Source organism: Diabrotica virgifera, chromosome 5, assembly GCF_917563875.1.
Source record: "Diabrotica virgifera virgifera chromosome 5, PGI_DIABVI_V3a".
Lineage (NCBI taxonomy): Eukaryota > Metazoa > Arthropoda > Insecta > Coleoptera > Chrysomelidae > Diabrotica > Diabrotica virgifera.
The window spans coordinates 241,997,345-242,016,083 of record NC_065447.1 but is presented as its reverse complement, the minus strand read 5'-3'; the positions used below and the strand labels follow the sequence as shown (position 1 = coordinate 242,016,083).

At 32.4% G+C, this 18,739-nt stretch overlaps 1 protein-coding gene across 1 annotated transcript in view; it reads right to left on the bottom strand.

The window, feature by feature from the left end:
- Positions 1–18,739, bottom strand: part of LOC114331960 (ATP-dependent helicase brm) — a 55,435-nt gene that overhangs the window by 12,157 nt on the left and 24,539 nt on the right. Inside the window, exons 11-15 of the mRNA XM_028281653.2 lie at positions 16,025–16,395; positions 9,315–9,630; positions 7,191–7,424; positions 6,613–6,897; positions 4,468–4,670 (exon numbers count right to left, since the gene is read on the bottom strand). Of these exons, the coding sequence (XP_028137454.1) occupies positions 4,468–4,670; positions 6,613–6,897; positions 7,191–7,424; positions 9,315–9,630; positions 16,025–16,395 (1,409 nt within the window). The remainder of the gene's footprint in view (positions 1–4,467; positions 4,671–6,612; positions 6,898–7,190; positions 7,425–9,314; positions 9,631–16,024; positions 16,396–18,739) is intronic.

The window sequence follows — 18,739 nt, the reverse complement described above, 5'->3', positions numbered from 1 at the left end:
GAAAAATTGCAGTCAACTCTACAAAAATGAATATTTTTGGCTGAAATTTTTTGAAAGTACTATACTTTTACATGTTTCAATTATAAATAAAAATAATTTTTAGTTTCCAAGATATAATTTTTTTAAAAAGTCACTTTTTTTACCTGCAAGACAACAACTTAACAAATTGTTGATTTCAAATTGTAACAGTTGTTTTGCAAAGTATGCTGCCCTCTTGTATTTTCTGTGTTATCTTCAAAAAACACAAAACAAAAAAAAAATAAAACAAAGGTTTAACCACCTTCACACCACAGAATCAAGCAATCAAGTTACACAAATTTTCAAACACGTCACCTGACACAGCGTCTCAAGTACGATTGCGCGAATTGGTAAATATAACTCCGCACGACCACGCAACTCGAAACACAAGTACGCAAACACGGTTGCGTGAAGCGTGGCTCGCAATCGTGAAATTTACGAGACTTGCTCGACCTGTAGATTCTTGTATACATTTCCCTACCAATCTAAAAACTTGTTTAAGATAAATTTAATTTGAAAAAACATTTATATAGCCTAAAGATGGGGCTATAACAAAAATATTATCGTTTTTCAGAAAAAGTTATGGGTTGCCTATATTTAAGGGGTCAAAATTTGACAAATTTAAACTAAATTTTCTCAAAAATGACTCCAAGGAATTTATTTATTTTTTGATATATTTTTGATATCCGATCAGTAAATTGAATAACATTGGTCAGATTTCTTAACTCCTCATGTGAGGGGAGTTATGAATTTTTTATAAAAAAATATTCGAGTGCCCGTAACTACCTCTGTAATAGAAACTAATATTTGAAATTGGGCAAACATATATAGTACTTTGTTATCTATTAGCACAATAAATTTTACCCACAATATGGCTTCCGGTTTAACCGGAAATGAAAAAAAAATCTTAATTTTTTACATACGCCCTGTATATTTTTACATATTTTGAAAGAATGTAAAATTATTTTTCCAATGACATAAAACTCGTTGCTGTAACTCAAAAACTCGAAAAGTTACAGAAAATTGAAATTTTGCTAGAATCTTGTGTGTGTCCCCTCTCACGCGATCATAGCAGAGCATTATTATAGGGCAGTCAATGAGGGTATTTGGCTCCGAATTCCATCCTACTACATCGATGTACTTGATATTTTCACAGTAAGTAGGGAATAGCTCAAGAAACAAAATCTACCCTATATACTAGGGCGCTTTTATCTTGGGGCAATTCCCACCTCTTCAAGGGGGTGGAAAATTTATTGGTCAAAATAAGCATGGAAGTGGCTAGAGAACCTATTTTTAAGCAAAAACTGACCTATACTTTTTTTGAGAACTCAATACTTTTTGAGTTATGCGTAGTTGAAAATTGGCCATTTTCATTTAAAAATGACACGTTTTCGGACGGTTTTTTGTGAATACCTTAAAAACTATGCATCAAACTAAAAACACTATATAAAATTTTTTTAAATTATAAATAACAAGTGGTGAGAACCGCCCCCATGATAAAAGCGCCATAGTATATAGGATAGACTTTGAATTAGGAGATTGGGCTTTGGGCTACTCCCAAAATTTCATTACAATCCATGCAGTAAAATGCAAATATTGTAAACTATTAATTTCTCAGAAAAATGGACTAATTTGAAATGAAAGTATGACTAATATTCTATTGATTTATGCAATAATCTATAGTGTGTTCCCGAACATTTTCTCAAATGCGGGAATTAATGATGCGTAGAACCATAAAATATTTTCAAGTATACAAGGTGTTTCTAAAATATCAAAATAACGAGTAACTTGTTATTTTTATAGAATGCCAGTATCTAGTACGATAACGATAATAGATCGGTAAGATAAAGTTCTCGGGCGGCCCTTCCGTCCAGCGTTTTTTGTTAGATGCATAGTTTTTAAGGTATTCCCAAAAATCTGACCGAAAAGTTGTAATTTTTCAATGAAAATGGCCAATTTTCAACCACGAATAACTAAAAAGTATTGAGTTTTCAAAAAATAATTATAAAACAGTTTTTGCTTAAAATTAGATTCTCTAGCCTTTTCCGTGGCTATTTTAACCAAAACATTTTTCAGCCCCGAGAAGGGGTGGGAACCACCCCAAGATAAAAGCGCACATCGGCATAGGGTAGACTTTGTTTCTTGAGCTATTCCTTACTTACTGTGAAAATATCAAGTAAATCAATGTAGTAGGATGGAATTCGGAGCCAAATACCCTCATTGACTGCCCTATAAGCAACAAATAAGGATATTCAGCGAACGCCATATTGAAGTTTTTTATATGATTTATGAGTTTCTTATTCTCAGATTTGTTTAGAATGCTTCACTTTTTAGTAATAGACGAAAAAAGCGAAAATTTACCGTTTTTTGATCTTTATTTGTTTATAACTATGTATATCATCAAAATCGGCTGCAGGAAACATATAGGTTATTAATATAGATGTCCATACTACTCAAAAAATTTGGTTTCGGCCTGGAGGGGGTCGTGTCACGAGAAAAATCTTATTTCTCTGGACTAATTGAAAAGAAAAGTTGTCAAAAACTACTTTTTTTAAGGAGAAGGACATTGTAACTCAAAAACTACTTGACCGATTCACCTGAAGTTTTGCATAGATTTTCTTTAGATATTTTGTGAGGTAACGCTGTCGAGATATTTTTTGTTTTGTGCTTATTTTTTGTTCAACAATAATATATATGTTCAACCTTTTTACAAGAAATTTTGTTATTTTGACTTCTGAGTGATATGAAAAACTAAAAAATCGTTAAAATGAGAAAAAAAAAACTCGACAGTGTTACCTCGAGAAACTCATAAGCTAATAATTTTTTTTTGAATTTAGTGTCTCACATGATCCAATCACAAGTTCAGATGTCCATCGTAAAATTTTTCACTGTTGGCTTATTTTTCAATATTTTGTTTTGAATTTTTTTTTGAATATTCTTTTAATTATAGAAATATCACAAGGAAAAATTCCTGTACTGGCTGTATACCATAAATCACAAAAAATAAAAACCTATCTTGTAAAAGGTATATTTAAAATCCCTAAGAAGGGCTGTATTACTACAAAACGTTTTCGGAATCAATATTCCATGATCAGTGTTATCACCGAAAATAAGTATAACTATATAAGTAAAACAAACGTGAGGTTAAATTTTGACAAAGGTAAAAAAGTGAATAGATAGTTATACTCACAGGTTTACATGCTTTAAGCCACCAAAATGTACGGGTAAAAACCCTTAAATTGATTTTAAACAGTTGAGGTTACATTATATTATCCGATTTTAAAGGATGTTAAAAATATTTCCAGACTAACCCCTGGCATCACATGACATCAACCATATTGGTTGGGAAATTGTAGGTAGAACCTTACATAGCAGAGTTTAGGTGACAACTGACCAGAATGGCCCTCTGAAGGATGTCAGCACTAGATTGACATCGTACCTTGACAGAATGTAATAATATGTGTAGTTACTTCAGCCAAAAGAATTTAAATTTTATGTTAATATTTAAAATGATAACAGTAGTGAAAAAATTTGTTGGGATTAAAATTAATCTACCCTGAGCAAGTATGATAGATAAAAGTTAAAAATTATAGAATCAAACAGAAGTGAATTAATACTTTCTTTAGAGTAGGCAATTATCATTACACAAGATTGCAAATTATAAATATGTAAATACAGGTTGTACTTTTCTAAGATATTAGTTAAGCTGAAGTTATGAGCTTAATATTTACTGTGATATATTAAAGAAGGATCCAACAAAATAGATAAAAGATGATATACAGGGTGTCCCGAAAAGATTGGTCATAAATTATACCACAGATTCTGGGGTCAAATATAGGTTGATTGAACCTCACTTACCTATATACAATAGTGCACACAAAAAAAGTTACAGCCCTTTGAATATGCATTACTAGATGTGAATGTAAATAAGAAAAGTAGTAATGAGGAGACTGGGTCCTAGCCCCAACTGTTTAAAATCAATTTAAGGGTTTTTACCCGTACATTTTGGTGGCTTAAAGCATGTAAACCTGTAAGTATAACTATCTATTCACTTTTTTACCTTTGTCAAAATTTAACCTCAAGTCTGTTTTACTTATAGAGTTATACTTATTTTAGGTGATAACACTGATGATGGAATATTGATTCCGAAAACGTTTTGTTGTGATACAGCCCTTTTTAGGGATTTTAAATATACCTTTTACAAGATAAGGTTTTTATTCTTTTAATTGTGCTGTTTATATAATTTAAAAATATGTAAAATCATGTTACCGTAGTTTAAAATAAATCACACAAATGTAATTGAAATGTTGATTTCAAACCATACCCCCTCCCCTTAATAAAGTGTTAATGCTAGTGCAAACTTAAATTTCTACCCATGGGATTGTTGTAGATAAAAACTAAGATAAGCAGCTCAGAATGAAATAATTGATTGACAAAAACAATAAATACCTGTCCCTGTAGTTCACAACAACTTCCATAAGCCTCTTCATCTTTTTCTTCATCTTGATCTCGGCTAGATGCACCTTTCTTCTCTTAATTTGGCTTGCCTCTTCGTCATCATCGCGCTTCTTCCTCTTCCTCCCTCTTTTCTTTCTGAGACCTTCTTTATCACCTTCTTGTTCTTCCTCAAATTCTCCCTCTTCGTCAATAGCCTACAAATTATGATAAAATGAAGATCGAGATCCTATGCTTTTTAATATTGTTCTGAAGCTATTTTCTTGTGGCATTTTTACAATTTTAACTATTTAGAATGGGAAATAAGCCACAATATTATTAAAAAATGATTTTTATTAACGTTTCGACGCCCAAATCGGGCGCCGTTGTCAAAATACTATTAAAAAAATAGTATTTTGTATTTTGACAACGGCACCCGATTTGGGCGTCGAAACGTTAATAAAAATCATTTTTTAATAATATTGTGGCTTATTTCCTATGCTTTTTAGATTACGAAAAAGCGTTTGATCGTGTTCAACACCACAAGTTAATACAGATCCTCAAGAAACTTGATATAGATCAAAAAGGCATGAGATGCATCGAAAACTTGTACTGGTATCAAACGGCACAATTAAAAATAGACAATTCTATATCCAAACCCATACATATGTTCCGTTGGTGGTTCACGGAACAATTAACTTAAATTAAAATAAGTGTAAAACAACGAACAGTAATATATTTATTTATTTTTTGGTTAAAAAAAGACGTGCTTATATCTCGTAACAGGGTTTGTTATTGTTTGGGCCCAGCGAGGGTTGTATGACCGACCGATGCCTGCTGGGGTTGTGTATCGACTGATGTGCTGAACTAAAAACACATGTCTGTAGTTTTACGTTGAACACTAACTTATCGACATAAAGAGGCTGGCCCTTTATCTGGTGTTTTAAAAGCTGAAAACACTTCTGTAGTTTTAAGAAGCGTCTTCGAATGCATTTAAAAAGTGATTTATTGACATAAGGTCTGATAAGGTAACTAATTAACGGGGAATTTGTTTCCGAGAAAAAAAAAACATTAATTTTATACAATCTGGTTTTGTATTTTAGGAGCAAAACACAGGTGAATTTTAAATGACCCATATTATTTTCGTTTAGAAAAGAAAGTTAATATTTAAAATTAGCAATTAAAAAAATAATAAATGAAGCGTGTCGCTATACATATAAGAAGGGATGTTCGACAAAGTTATGTGCTTTCCCCTTTTATTTAACATTTATTCGGAAGCCATATTTAAAGAGTCTTTGGAAGATGCAGGAATGGGAATCAAAGTGAATGGGGTATTGATCAACAACATACGATATGCTGATGATGGTGTCCTAATTTGTGACAACATAGTCGATCTTCAACAATTTGTCACTATAATCGGAGAATACAGGAAGCGAATGTGATTAGAGATTAAAACCAAAAAGACCAAATTCATGATCATCTCCAGAAACTTGATAACACCATAACACTGAATACCAAGTCCATTGAAAGAGTGAGCAAATTTAAATACCTGGGAAGGTGGCTTTTTGAAGACTGGGCACCAGACGTGGAAGTAAAATGTCGCATTGAGCAAGTTTGACGAGCTTTCGTAAAATTCAGGAAGATACTGACCTGTTCAGAGTTCGATTTTCAACTGAGACTAAAGTTTACTAAGTGTTACGTATGGTCGGTACTGCTATATGGCGAAGAGGGCTGGACACTCAAAACGAGGGATATAAACAGATTAGAAGCCTTCGAAATGTGGCTTTATCGCCATATCCTGAAGATACCATGGACGGCGAAAGTTACAAATGTAGATGTCCTTAAGAGACTCAACCAAGAACGCCTTTTGGAAACCTTAAAAAAAGGAAAACCGCGTATCTGGGTCACATCACGCGAAACGAAAAATAACAGTTCCTTCAACTTATAATCGAGGGTAAAATTGAAGGCAAGAGAGGAATTGAACGCAAAAAAATATCCTGGCTCCGAAACATAAGGCAATGGAAAGGGATGATCGACATACAATCTCTGATATACATTGCAAGAAATAGAGAGTTAATGGAAAATGTGATCGCTAACATCCATTAAAGATTTGCATCTGAAGAAGAAGAAGATCGAGATTTTTTTAAATGATGATTTTACCTTAAGCCACTCTTTCTCCGTCAGGCTGTCAACATAATCAACTTCTTTTCTTTGCCTACTACCCCTTCCTAAAACAGCATCTGGATCATCAAGGCCCCACGAGTAGATTTCATCGTCTTGCTTCAACAGCCATTCGGGCAATTCGCTTTCTTGAATAAGTCGCGACTTTCCGGTCTTTTCATCTTCTTCCTTTCTTTCCTGATCCATCTTCTGGAAAAGCTGAAATTCGTTTTCCCTTCGGGCCAACATCTGGTTCACTGTTTCGTCATCAGGAACTTCGTTTTCCTACAAAAAGAATGGATAAACATGTAAACAAAAGTATAAAAAGGAAATTATTTATATTTATAAACCAAAAACTCCCCACAAATCATCCCTGGACAAAAATCCTTGGACAAGAAATTCCCACAAAAAATTCCGACAAATAAACCCCAGAAATTTTTTGGACAAAATATCCCGACAAAAAATCCCCAAGAAATATTTGCTGAAGAATAGTTGTATGTATCAAAACAATTGAAATTTTTTTCGAAATTTGAAAGAACGTGACAAAAAATAATTTATAATAATAATTTATATCATACCTCTTCTTCGTCGCTTCCGTCATGGTGTAAAATACTCTGCAAAAACTGATGTCTCTCTGAGCCTGTAGACTTCTGATCGAACATACCAGCTTGGATTACTTTCTCGTCCATTATAAGTTTGTATTTAGCTGCAGCTAAGATTCTTTCTTCCACTGAATTAACTGTCATTAAACGTAGGACCCTGACTTCATTTTGCTGGCCTATACGATGGGCACGATCTTGAGCTTGTAAATCCTGCAATTAAGAAAACAATAAAAATTTGATTTTCATAGATTTTCAACTAAAACACCATATAGGGCAGTCAATGAGGGTATTTGGCTTCGAATTCCATCCTCCTACATCGATTTCCCTGATATTTTCACAGTAAGTAGGGAATAGCTCAAGAAACAAAGTCTACTCTATATCCTATGGCGTTTTTATCTTGGGGGTGGAAAATTTTTTGGTCAAAATAACCACGGAAGTGGCTAGAAAGCCGATTTCTAAGCAAAAAGTGTTGTATAATTTTTTTTTGAAAACTCAATACTTTTGATTATGCGTGGTTGAAAATTAGCCATTTTCATTGAAAAATGACACTTTTTCGGGCGGTTTTTTGCGAACACCTTAAACACTATGCATCTAACTAAAAAACTATAGAAAACATTTTTGTAACTCATAAAAAAAACAAAGAGATTTGTTCCTTCATAAATCTTCTAGTTAAAATAGAAAAAGAGATATGGTCGGTGGAAAAGTTTGTTTTTTTGGTGCATGATCAAATCGGTGTATTCAACTTGAAATAACAGAGAAACGGTCGATTTTAGGTGTATATTGCTACTTTGCTACTAATACCTTTTGTGGAGCTTGAAAAGACCTTTAAAATGAGTACATAATATTAAATGTCGATTACATTAAAACTAGGCGAGTTATGCTGCAAAAAATTGATGACTAATGTATTTAAAAAAAAAAAGAGAAGTATATTTAACCTCTTATCCACCAGAATTTAAATACATCGTTTTCCTTCTACAATACCTTTTATTATAGTGTTACTTATATCTTCAAAAAGTTGGATGAGTTTAAAATGAATGGTTTTTTAAAAATGTAAGATCAAATTATAGAGCCCGTTTTTAAATTTTCTTAAAAATCTTCCTTTTTCTCCATGTAACTCGAAAATGATAAGAGATACGAAAAAAGATACCGTACAAAATGTAGGGTTTTTTTTAGATAAAAATTTTATTTTTATTTTCTCTTATCATTTTCAAGTTACATGGAGAAAAAGGAAGATTTTTAGGAAAATTTAAAAATGCGCTCTATAATTTGACCTTATTTTTTTCAAAAACCATTCATTTTAAACCCGTCCAACTTTTTGAACATTGAAATAACACTATAATAAAAGGTATTGTAAAAGGAAAAAGATGCATTTAAATTCTGGTGAATGAGGGGTTAAATATACTTCGTATTTTTTCTTAAAATACATTAGGCATCAATTTTTTCTGACAGCATATCTCGCTTAGTTTGCATGTAATCGACATTTAATCTTGCTCATTTTAAAGGTCTTTTCAAGCACTACAAATAGTATTGGTAGCATTATACACATAAAATCGACCGTTTCTCTGTTATTTCAAGTTGAATACACCGATTTGAGCCTGCACCAAAAAAAAACTCTTTTCACCTACCATATATCTCTTTTTGTATTATAACTAGAAGATTTATGAAGGAACGAATCTCTTTGTTTTTCACTAAGCTACAAAAATGTTTAATCAGTTTTTTTAGTTAGATGCATAGTTTCTAAGGTATTCGCAAAAAACCGTCCGAAAAGGCGTCATTTTTCAATGAAAATGGCCAATTTTCAACCACGAATAACTCAAAAAGTATTGAGTTTTCAAAAAAAAATTATAGAACAGTTTTTGCTTAGAATTAGGTTCTATAGTTACGCCCGTGGTTAATTTAACCAAAAAATTTTTCCAGCCCCTTGAAGGGGTGGGAACCGCCCCCAAGATAAAAGCGTCATTGTATATAGGGCAGACTTTGCATTAGGAGATAAGTAGAGGCTATTCCCCAAAATTTCATTGGATAGAATTCGGAGGTAATACCCTGTTTTGGCTCTCATTGACTGGCATAATAGTGAAATTAGCTCTTGCACATATGTACCTGGTGAGGATTCCAGTCAGAATCAAAGATGATAACAGTATCAGCACTTTGCAAGTTGAGTCCAAGACCTCCTGCTCTTGTTGACAATAGAAACACAAAATATTCGCTTTGTTTGTCATTGAACTTCTTGAGTAGTTCCGCCCGATCTTCCGCTTTTACCATACCATCCAGACGAAGATATTTGTAACCTCTCCAAATGAAGTAGTCTTCCATGATGTTCATCAACGTCGTCATTTGACAGAACAGTAGGACTCTGTGGTCAGTCGCCTTGAGCTTTGGCAATACCCGATCCAGAAGTTCAAATTTACCAGAAGATCTAAGAATAGTATATAAATATAATAACTGTGTAAATACATAAATAAATACATAACTCAAAGTTTTCTTTCCGGAGAAAGAAAATTTTTAATGAGACCAGGTTTTCTGGTTACACCTTCCTGGTTTCTATTACTCGCAAATCAAGCGAATGTTGAATTAAAGAAGACGCGGGGAGGTCTATAATTTGCACCTCAGTTCCTCGTCTATTCAAGGTGGCAAAATTCCAACGAAATCATGATCTCAATAGGGTTGTTCGCCAAAATAAGCGGCATATTGTGTAACTCACTTTTTTCTTAAGTCCTTTACATACTCAGCCTTATTAATAAAAATTGCTTAGTTCGACGTTAGTCTCGGACTACTTAGTTCGAGATTAAGCGAGTACTAACTTCATTTTAAGATTGTCATTAATAAACACGGACTAAGCTCGGACTAACTAAACCTTCCTTAGTCCTAGTTACAACAAATTTATGTTGGTGACCCTTGCGAAAAAGAAGAGAAATGGAGAGAATTTTGCGAAAAAGAAGAAAATGTAGAGGATTTAACCTCTCTTTCCTCTAAACCGAACAGCTGTTCGGTCGGTGCCATTTCTGCATAAATTTTAGTTAATTTTTGTTGGACTTCGTTCTGAGAAGGTGCTACCTGGTGTTTTATATTTTATATTAGTGTATTATTGTTTTGTATTTCATATTAACTGCTGTACCTTTTGAAAATCGGTATTTGACTTTAAATTTACCTTCTAATTCCTCTAAACTAAAGATTTTTTTATAATTTTGTATATTTTGATGTGACTCACAAGAGGAATATCGTTCCGCTGATTTCTATCCTCATTTAATTCGTCTATTAATTATCTTAAATCATTAATAAAATAATATCTCTCCATTATCAATAATAACAATGCATTATACATGCAAGCAAAAGCAAATAATGAATTTAGCAAGTTTGTAAGGTTATGAATACAAAACGTCAAGTTAGTCTCGGTTTAAACCTACTATTACCTCGGATTAAATTTTAGTCCGAGACTAGAGAGGGTTTAGCTTAGTCCATCGTTAGTCGCTGTTTATTAATAGGGAAAATGACTTAGTCATCGGACTAAAGTTAGTCGGGCGTTAGTCCGTGTTTATTAATAAGGCTGACTGTGTTTCAAATTATGTTGCCAAAGTTAAGCTATACAATAGATGAATGTACGCCACTTAACATTAATTAAAAAGATAAATGTACGCCACTTAACATTAATTAAAAAAGTATTTTTACAAGCATTTTATGCAATTTTAATGTCAAAATATCAACAATTAAAAAAAGTATTTTTACAAGCATTTTATGCAATTTTAATGTCAAAATATCAACTCCGAGGCTGTAACTCACCTTGTTTTTTGATCTGTTTTATAGTATTACACACTGAAAAGTTACAACAGTGCAGATTATTTTACCAATAATTAATTAAAAACCCAATGTAATTTAAAACTGTCAAATTAATAACTTTCATTTTTAAAATTAAACCATAAAAATATACTACTAAAAACTGTAACCAACTTTATGCATCAACACCGAGGCCTCATGAAAATATATGAAAATTTAGGCCAAACTGCACTATACAGTAAGCCAGGCAGCTTGACAAGAGAGGAACGCTTCAGTCTAACCCAAATTGTGGAAGAAAGTGGACGAACATGATATCGTTAAGCGATAGAAAATTTTTCAAGGTGTCTTAAGGTAAGTGTATGTTTTTATATAGTCAACACCGAAGCCTTCGTAAAAACTTAATTTTGCTAATTTTTTAATATGTTTTTCTTCTAATTATGCGTTATAAAAGTTTTTTGACACTCAATGAATAAAGCAGAATTATTTTTAATATTTGTAGAAAGTAGAATTAAAAATGTATGGAATCATCAACACCGAAGCAATCAACTCCGAAGCCCAGTCGTGCCTCGGAGTTGACGAACGTGCCTCGGAGTTGTTGAAAGTGTGTGAGTGGTCATTCTTAAACTAAAAAAATACAATTTAAATTTAGTCTGATATAGGAAAAGGGTTACTGGGTAAGCTCTCAAGATGTTTCGGCCGGTTTGGTGATATTATCTTATTTTTATAGAAAATGGCTTTTATACACTGGAGTACGACGGAAAAATGAAGGCGAAAACCCCCAAAATCGTTAAATAAAGATTTTATGAAAGAAAGTAATATTTTATAGAACTATGCTTATTTCTGTAAGAATATACCATTTTGGGTAGTCTTCTCTAATGTTGATAAAACAGACATCTGTCTATGTAGGTACACTATGTGAAAACATGGAGTTCATCTGTGGAAGCGGATAACAAATCACTATGTTGCGGAGAAAAGATAGAAGAATGTATAGAAAGGAAATGCCAAGATTGCGTTCAAAAGCAGATTAGACTTTTTAAGTTTAACGGAGAAGACATTGCTACATATTGGAAAGTTTTGTCAACACGAAGACCGGTCTAAATCAACTCCGACGCAATTGATATTTTACCTATTTTTCATGTTTTTCTGTAGTAGTTTATATCAAAATGGTGTTTTGTATAGTTTTATTACATACCAATTTTTATTTAATTGTTACGATCATAAATTTCAATTAACAGAGAATAGGGAACTTGCATAAAATTTTAAATTCGAAAAAAATGTTATAAATCACAACAGAACATAATTTAAAACATGTATCAAATATTAAAAAAGTTTTGTTTGGCTTTCGTTTGGCCCCTAAAGATGATTAAAAATTCAAATTAAAACAGGTGGCCCAAAACGCGTCGTGACGTCATTCGTTTAAATTATGTTTACATTCTTCCAAAAAAGTAAACAGAATTTAAAATTAGACATTATAAACGTCAGTAGAAAATACAGTTATGTAACCTCACAAGTGTTTTTGATCGTTTGAACTATTTTAAATGTCATTTAATAGTGTCAGTGTCAAAACGAATGCCAAACCTAATAGGGAACTTGCACATTTTTTTATTGCATAATAATATTCAGTTTCCTTTAAAAATAAGATTTCCAAAATTTCACGCCTTAAAATCTCATAATAACAAGTACAAATTTAAAATCTATATATATTTTTTTGTTTTCTGGCCTTGGTTTAGAGAACCTTTAGTCAATTTAAAATAGTTCAAACGATCAAAAGCACTTGTGAGGTTACATAACTGTATTTTCTACTGACGTTTATAATGTCTAATTTGAAATTCTGTTTACTTTTTTGGAAGAATGTAAACATAATTTAAACGAATGACGTCACGACGCGTTTTGGACCACCTGTTTTAATTTGAATTTTTAATCATCTTTAGGGGCCAAACGAAAGCCAAACAAAACTTTTTAATCTTTGATACATGTTTTAAATTATGTTCTGTTGTGATTTATAACATTTTTTTTCGAATTTAAAATTTTATGCAAGTTCCCTATTACGTCAACACCGTGGACACTTAGTCAACTCCGAAGTCACATTTCCGTTTTTCGGAAAATATTTAAAAATGATCTCTGCTGGTATCATGGCTAATAGGTCTGGATCCCGCGTATGAAAAAAAAGTTGAATATTAGCAAGCTGAAAATTTGTTAATAGCTTAAGGGTGTCTAGTCGGATAAACTTTTATATATGGGAACACTGTAACAGGGGCAGTTTTAATTGTGGAACAGGTTAAAAATTTGGAACGGTCAGACCACGAAAAGGGCACATTTATTTTGTCCGGCAGAATAGACTTAAACTCTCTGAACAGAGATTAAACTCTCATGCAAAAATCAGACTGCTATTTATCACCTGTCATAATTATTGTCATTTGACACATTCTACATGTTCCACTCATTAAAACGCCCATTTGGAGATAAATAGCAGTCTGATTTTTGCATAAGAGTTTAATCTCTGTTCGGAGAGTTTAAGTCTGTTCTGTCGGACAAAATACATGTGCAGTTTTCGTGGTCTGACCGTTCCAAATTTTTAACCTGTTCCAGAATTAAAACTTCCTCTGTTCCAGTGTTCCCATATATCAAAGTTTGTCCGATTAGACACCCTTAAGACAATAACAAATTTTCAGCTTGCTATTAATCAACTTTTTTTTCATACGCGGGATCCAGACCTATAAGTTGAATAGCTCATTTTATAAAAAATATTTAAAAATGAACTAATTCTAAACCATGTTTTAAATTCAATTTCTCTACCTCGAAATTGCCGTCTATTTTGGTGAATCACCCAATACTCAGTTAGGAGCAAAACTAATACAAAAGAATTTGCCGTGAAAAGAAAACAAGAGACGTATTATAAACTTACGTGCATAGAAATCGGCACACTTAAAAATTTGGTAATTTTTTATGTCTAATATTTCCAAAACCTGTTGGCAGATTTAAGTGATTTTTTGAACATGTTATAGCCTGATTCTTTAACAATACCACTGTAATAATATTGCTGCTAAACAGGTAAATTTTAATTGTATACCGGGTGTACCAATCAAACTGTGTTTTTTTCTCAAAGTTCGCATCACCCTGTGGAATATTCTAGCATTTATAAAATACTGAAATTAAAACCCAACTATAGCCTCAGGTTTTCTTAACATTCTGTTTTTTGATTCATTCGTTTATGTTGGATAATAAAAAGTTAGGTACTTTAACAACTAGACATGTTCTTCATCAATACACGGTGTTTCTAAATAAGCGGGACAAACTTTAAGGGGTAATTCTGCATGAAAAAAGAATGACAGTTGGCTTTATAAACGTATGTCCGCAAATGTTTTGTTTCCGAGATACGGGATGTTGAATTTTTTCTTACAAACTAACGATTTATTTTATTGCTTTAAAACCGGTTGAGATATGCCAATGCAGTTTGGTGGGTATTAAGACGTAGTTTTTGTACATTTTTTGACATACAATTAAGAATTTAATATTCACCATTAGCGCGCATACTGGTAATATGACCAATCATATTACCCGTATGCACGCTAACGGTGAATAAAAAATTCTTATTTTTATGTCAAAAAATCCGCAATAACTATCTCTTAAAACGTACCAAATGCCATTTGCATATCGCAACTAATTTTAGAGCAATAAATAAATCGTCAGTTTGTAAGAAAAAAATCAACATTCCGTATCTCGGAAACGAAACATTTGCGGACATACGTTTATAAAGCCAACTGTCATTATTTTTTCATGCAGAATTACCCCTTAAAGTTTGTCGCACTTATTTAAAAAACACCGTGTATTGATGAAGAACATATCTAGTTGTTAAAGTACCTAACTTTTTTATTATATAACATAAACGAATGAATCAAAAAACAGAATGTTAAGAAAACCTGATGCTATAGTCGGGTTTTAATTTCAGTATTTTATAAATGCTCGAATATTCCACCGGGTGATGCGAACTTTGAGAAAAAACACAGTTTGATTGGTACACCCGGTATACAATGAAAATTTACCTGTTTAGCAGCAATATTATTACAGTGGTATTGTTAAAGAATCAGGCTATAACATGTTCAAAAAATCACTTAAATCGGCCAACAGGTTTAGGAAATATGAGACATCAAAAATGACCCAATTTTAAGTGGGGCGATTTCTATGCACGTAAGTTTATTTCAGTTCGTTCAGAGAGCGCCATAAGGGCATCAGACCATCTAGTATTATAATTATTATTGTTTATTTATTGAATCAACTATTAGGGTGTTTCAAAAAAGGTAACCCCGTCTCTAGGGTAGGTAAAAAACTGAAAACTAATTGGGGTTTGCTTAGTAAAAAATTTTTGTAACGTCATCCGCTTTCAAGATACAGGGCGTTGAAGAAGAAAAAATGTTACGCATTTTTTATGATTTTGCCGAAACTACTGGCAACATTGTAATGAAATTTTATACGAATATGTTTTGGAAGCTGATACATCCCATGAATTTGTTTTTATATCTGATTCTTATAGAGGGCGCTAGTTACACGGATCGTACTAAGTATTAGTCAATATAACTTTTTTAAGAGTATAATTATTAATCAAAATTTCAAGTAAACTTAAACATCATTCAATTTTACACGAAAAAGGTACTCTTGGTAAAACTCGATACTGTGTACCGTTTTCGGAATATTTTGATTTGAAAATTATGAAGTAATAATAATTGATGCTGGTAGTAATGATAAAGTTCTAATAGGTATACCTCTATTTTCTCCAAGTGTGCCATGGAAATCTGACATTTATTGATTGTTATGACGATAAATCAACAATAATTAGAGTTTTTAAACCTTGTTTCAATTTTTCAATTTTCAAAAATGCGTAAATTTTTTTTTCTTCAACGCCCTGTATCTTGAAAACGGATGGCGTTACAAAAATTTTTTACTAAGCAAACACCAATTATTTTTCAGTTTTTTACCTACCCTAGAGACGGGGTTACCTTTTTTTGAAACACCCTGTAGAGAAGCCAATTTTCTACAGTTACCTGTATATATCCGGCCCTGATGTGAGTCCCCCACCCATGCCTACATATTCACAATACTTTTCTTCGATCATTTGGAACATGAAAGGATGATTACACAGCTTCCGCAGTTGCATGATGGTATTCATGATAGCCTTAGCTCCACCTCGGCCCCTATTACCCTTTTCGGACCCGTCGGTGAGCAGAACTCCCTTGCTCTGCATGTGTTGGTACAACACTTTTTGCAAACCGGACATCTCGCATTTGATAATGTATTCGACTTTGTCGGGAAGCTGAGACTCTACTTCCTTTTTGAGACGTCTTAAGAGGAAAGGTCGCAGGACTTTGTGAAGACGTCGGATGATAAGGATGGTTTCTTCTTCGTTAAGTTCAACCTAAAAATAATGCACATTTTTCAATTTGCTTCTTTTGAACTCAAAATATAGAAACACAAAATTTGAAAAATTTGTTAAGCAAATCCTTTAAACAATAACACAGAAAAAAATTAGACAGACAACAAAAATTTACAATTCGAAAATAAAAATCGACCTTTTTTGTGTTTTTTCTAAACTCTATGAGGAACAAAATTAGAAATTGGATCTTGCTTAATTATAGACCAGAAAGCCACTGCGCATCCGCTAGGAAAAATATTCTGATTCGGATTTTTTGCACAATCTTACTCAAAAAGGACCCCTTTTAACAAATTTGCATGTTGCCAGGACCAAAAGTGGGTCAAAAATTTTTTAAACGTTTTTTTTTTTGTTTTTTCCCTAAAATTATTTTTTTTGCATGGCACAAACTTTTTTTAGGTTTTTTGGATCATTCCGAACAGAAAAGGTCTTTAGTGACATTTCTCTAAAGTTGATAGTTTTTGACATATGAGCGATTAAAAATTGAAAAATTGCGAAATTGGCCATTTTTTACCCTCAAAAACTATGTGAAAAACTGAAAATTTGAATGTTACCAAGGTAGGTAAATATTCTTTAAACATCGGTTGATGAAATCCCGAAGAGTTTTTTGCAATACAATATTCAAAACTCCTTTGTTTTTTAATTGCTAATCAAGCGTGTGTGACACTATTTGCCACCGACAGTATGGTGCAAATGAAAGGAATAAATTCGTTATTTTGTAAACCGGCGACTTTAAGGAAAAATCCAGAAACAGGTCGATTTTTATTTTTAAGTTATGATATTGTGGCAGATATGGTATACTAGTGACATCTGGCCGTGATGACGTAATCGATGATTTTTTTAAAATGAGAATATGGGTCGTGTGCTAGCTCATTTGAAAGGTTCTTTAATTCTCTATTCAGTAATATCAACATTTATATAATTATTTATACAGGGTGTCCTTCTACTTCTTTTTTAGTGAAATAATTTAATTTAATAAAAATTTTTTGGACAACCTGTATAAATAATTATGTAAATGTTTACATTACTGAATAGAGAATTGAAGAACCTTTCAAATGAGCTACCACACGACCCTATTCTCATTTAAAAAAATCATCGATTAGTCATCACGCCCAGACGGATGACGTCACTAGTATACCACATATGCCACAATATCATAACTTAAAAATAAAAATCGACCTGTTTCGGGTTTTTTCCTTAAAGTCTCCGGTTTACGAAATAACGAATTTATTCCTTTTATTTGCACCATACTGTATACACATGCAACGGTGGAAAATAGTGTCGCGCACGCGTGTTTAGAAATTACAAAACAAAGGAGTTTTGAATACTGTATTGCAAAAAACTTTTCGGGATTTCATCAATCGATGTTTAAAGAATATCTACCTGCCTTGGCAACATTTAAATTATAAGTTTTTCACATAGTTTTTGAAGGTTAAAAATGGCCGATTTCGCATTTTTTTCAATTTTTAATCGCTTATATGTCAAAAACTATCAACTTTAGAGAAGTCACTAAAGACCTTTTCTGTTTGGAATGATCCAAAAAAACTTTGTTCCATGAAAAAAAAAAATAATTTTAGGAAAAAAAAAACGTTTAAAAAATGTTTGACCCACTTTTGGTCCTGGCAACATGCAAATTTGTTAAAAGGGGTCCTTTTGAGTAAGATTGTGCAAAAAATCCGAATCGGAATATTTTTCCTAGCGGCTGCGCAGTGGCTTTCTCGACTATTAATCATTTAACGAAAATGTTTCGTACGTGAATCCACACGCATCATTAGTGCGTCTAAAAGTAAATTAATAAGCTTACAACTATGTATTTAAGTCGGTAAGATTATTTCATGCATAAAACTGTATTTTTAAAACATTTTAACTAATATTTTATTGATATCTTCGTCTGAATATTTGCTAAACTTGCTCATGTTGTTCTCTTTGACAAGTTGTAAAACATTAATTGTGATTAATGTTACTGAATGTTTATTTAGTTTTAAATTTGCGTAACAATCTGGGACATCTGTCGCTCTACTTGACGACGGGAAATAAAAAAAATTATCGGTATTAATATCATAAGGCAATTTTTCGAAAACTTGTTGCCTGGCAAAAGACACGAGAGCCCGCAGGATATGAGACATATTTCTCTTGGTCAAAATATCTATAAATGAAATATAATTGTAACCCTATTGATTTGGTTTCCGAAACGTTTTCATTAAATTATGAAATAATAAGATCCTTTGTTTCCTTCTCCACTGTTGTAACCGATAATGCTCCCACAAGTAATTTTGTGAAATAAATTTTGTATTTAAATTGATAGTTTCTCTCATGTCCGTTGGTCCAA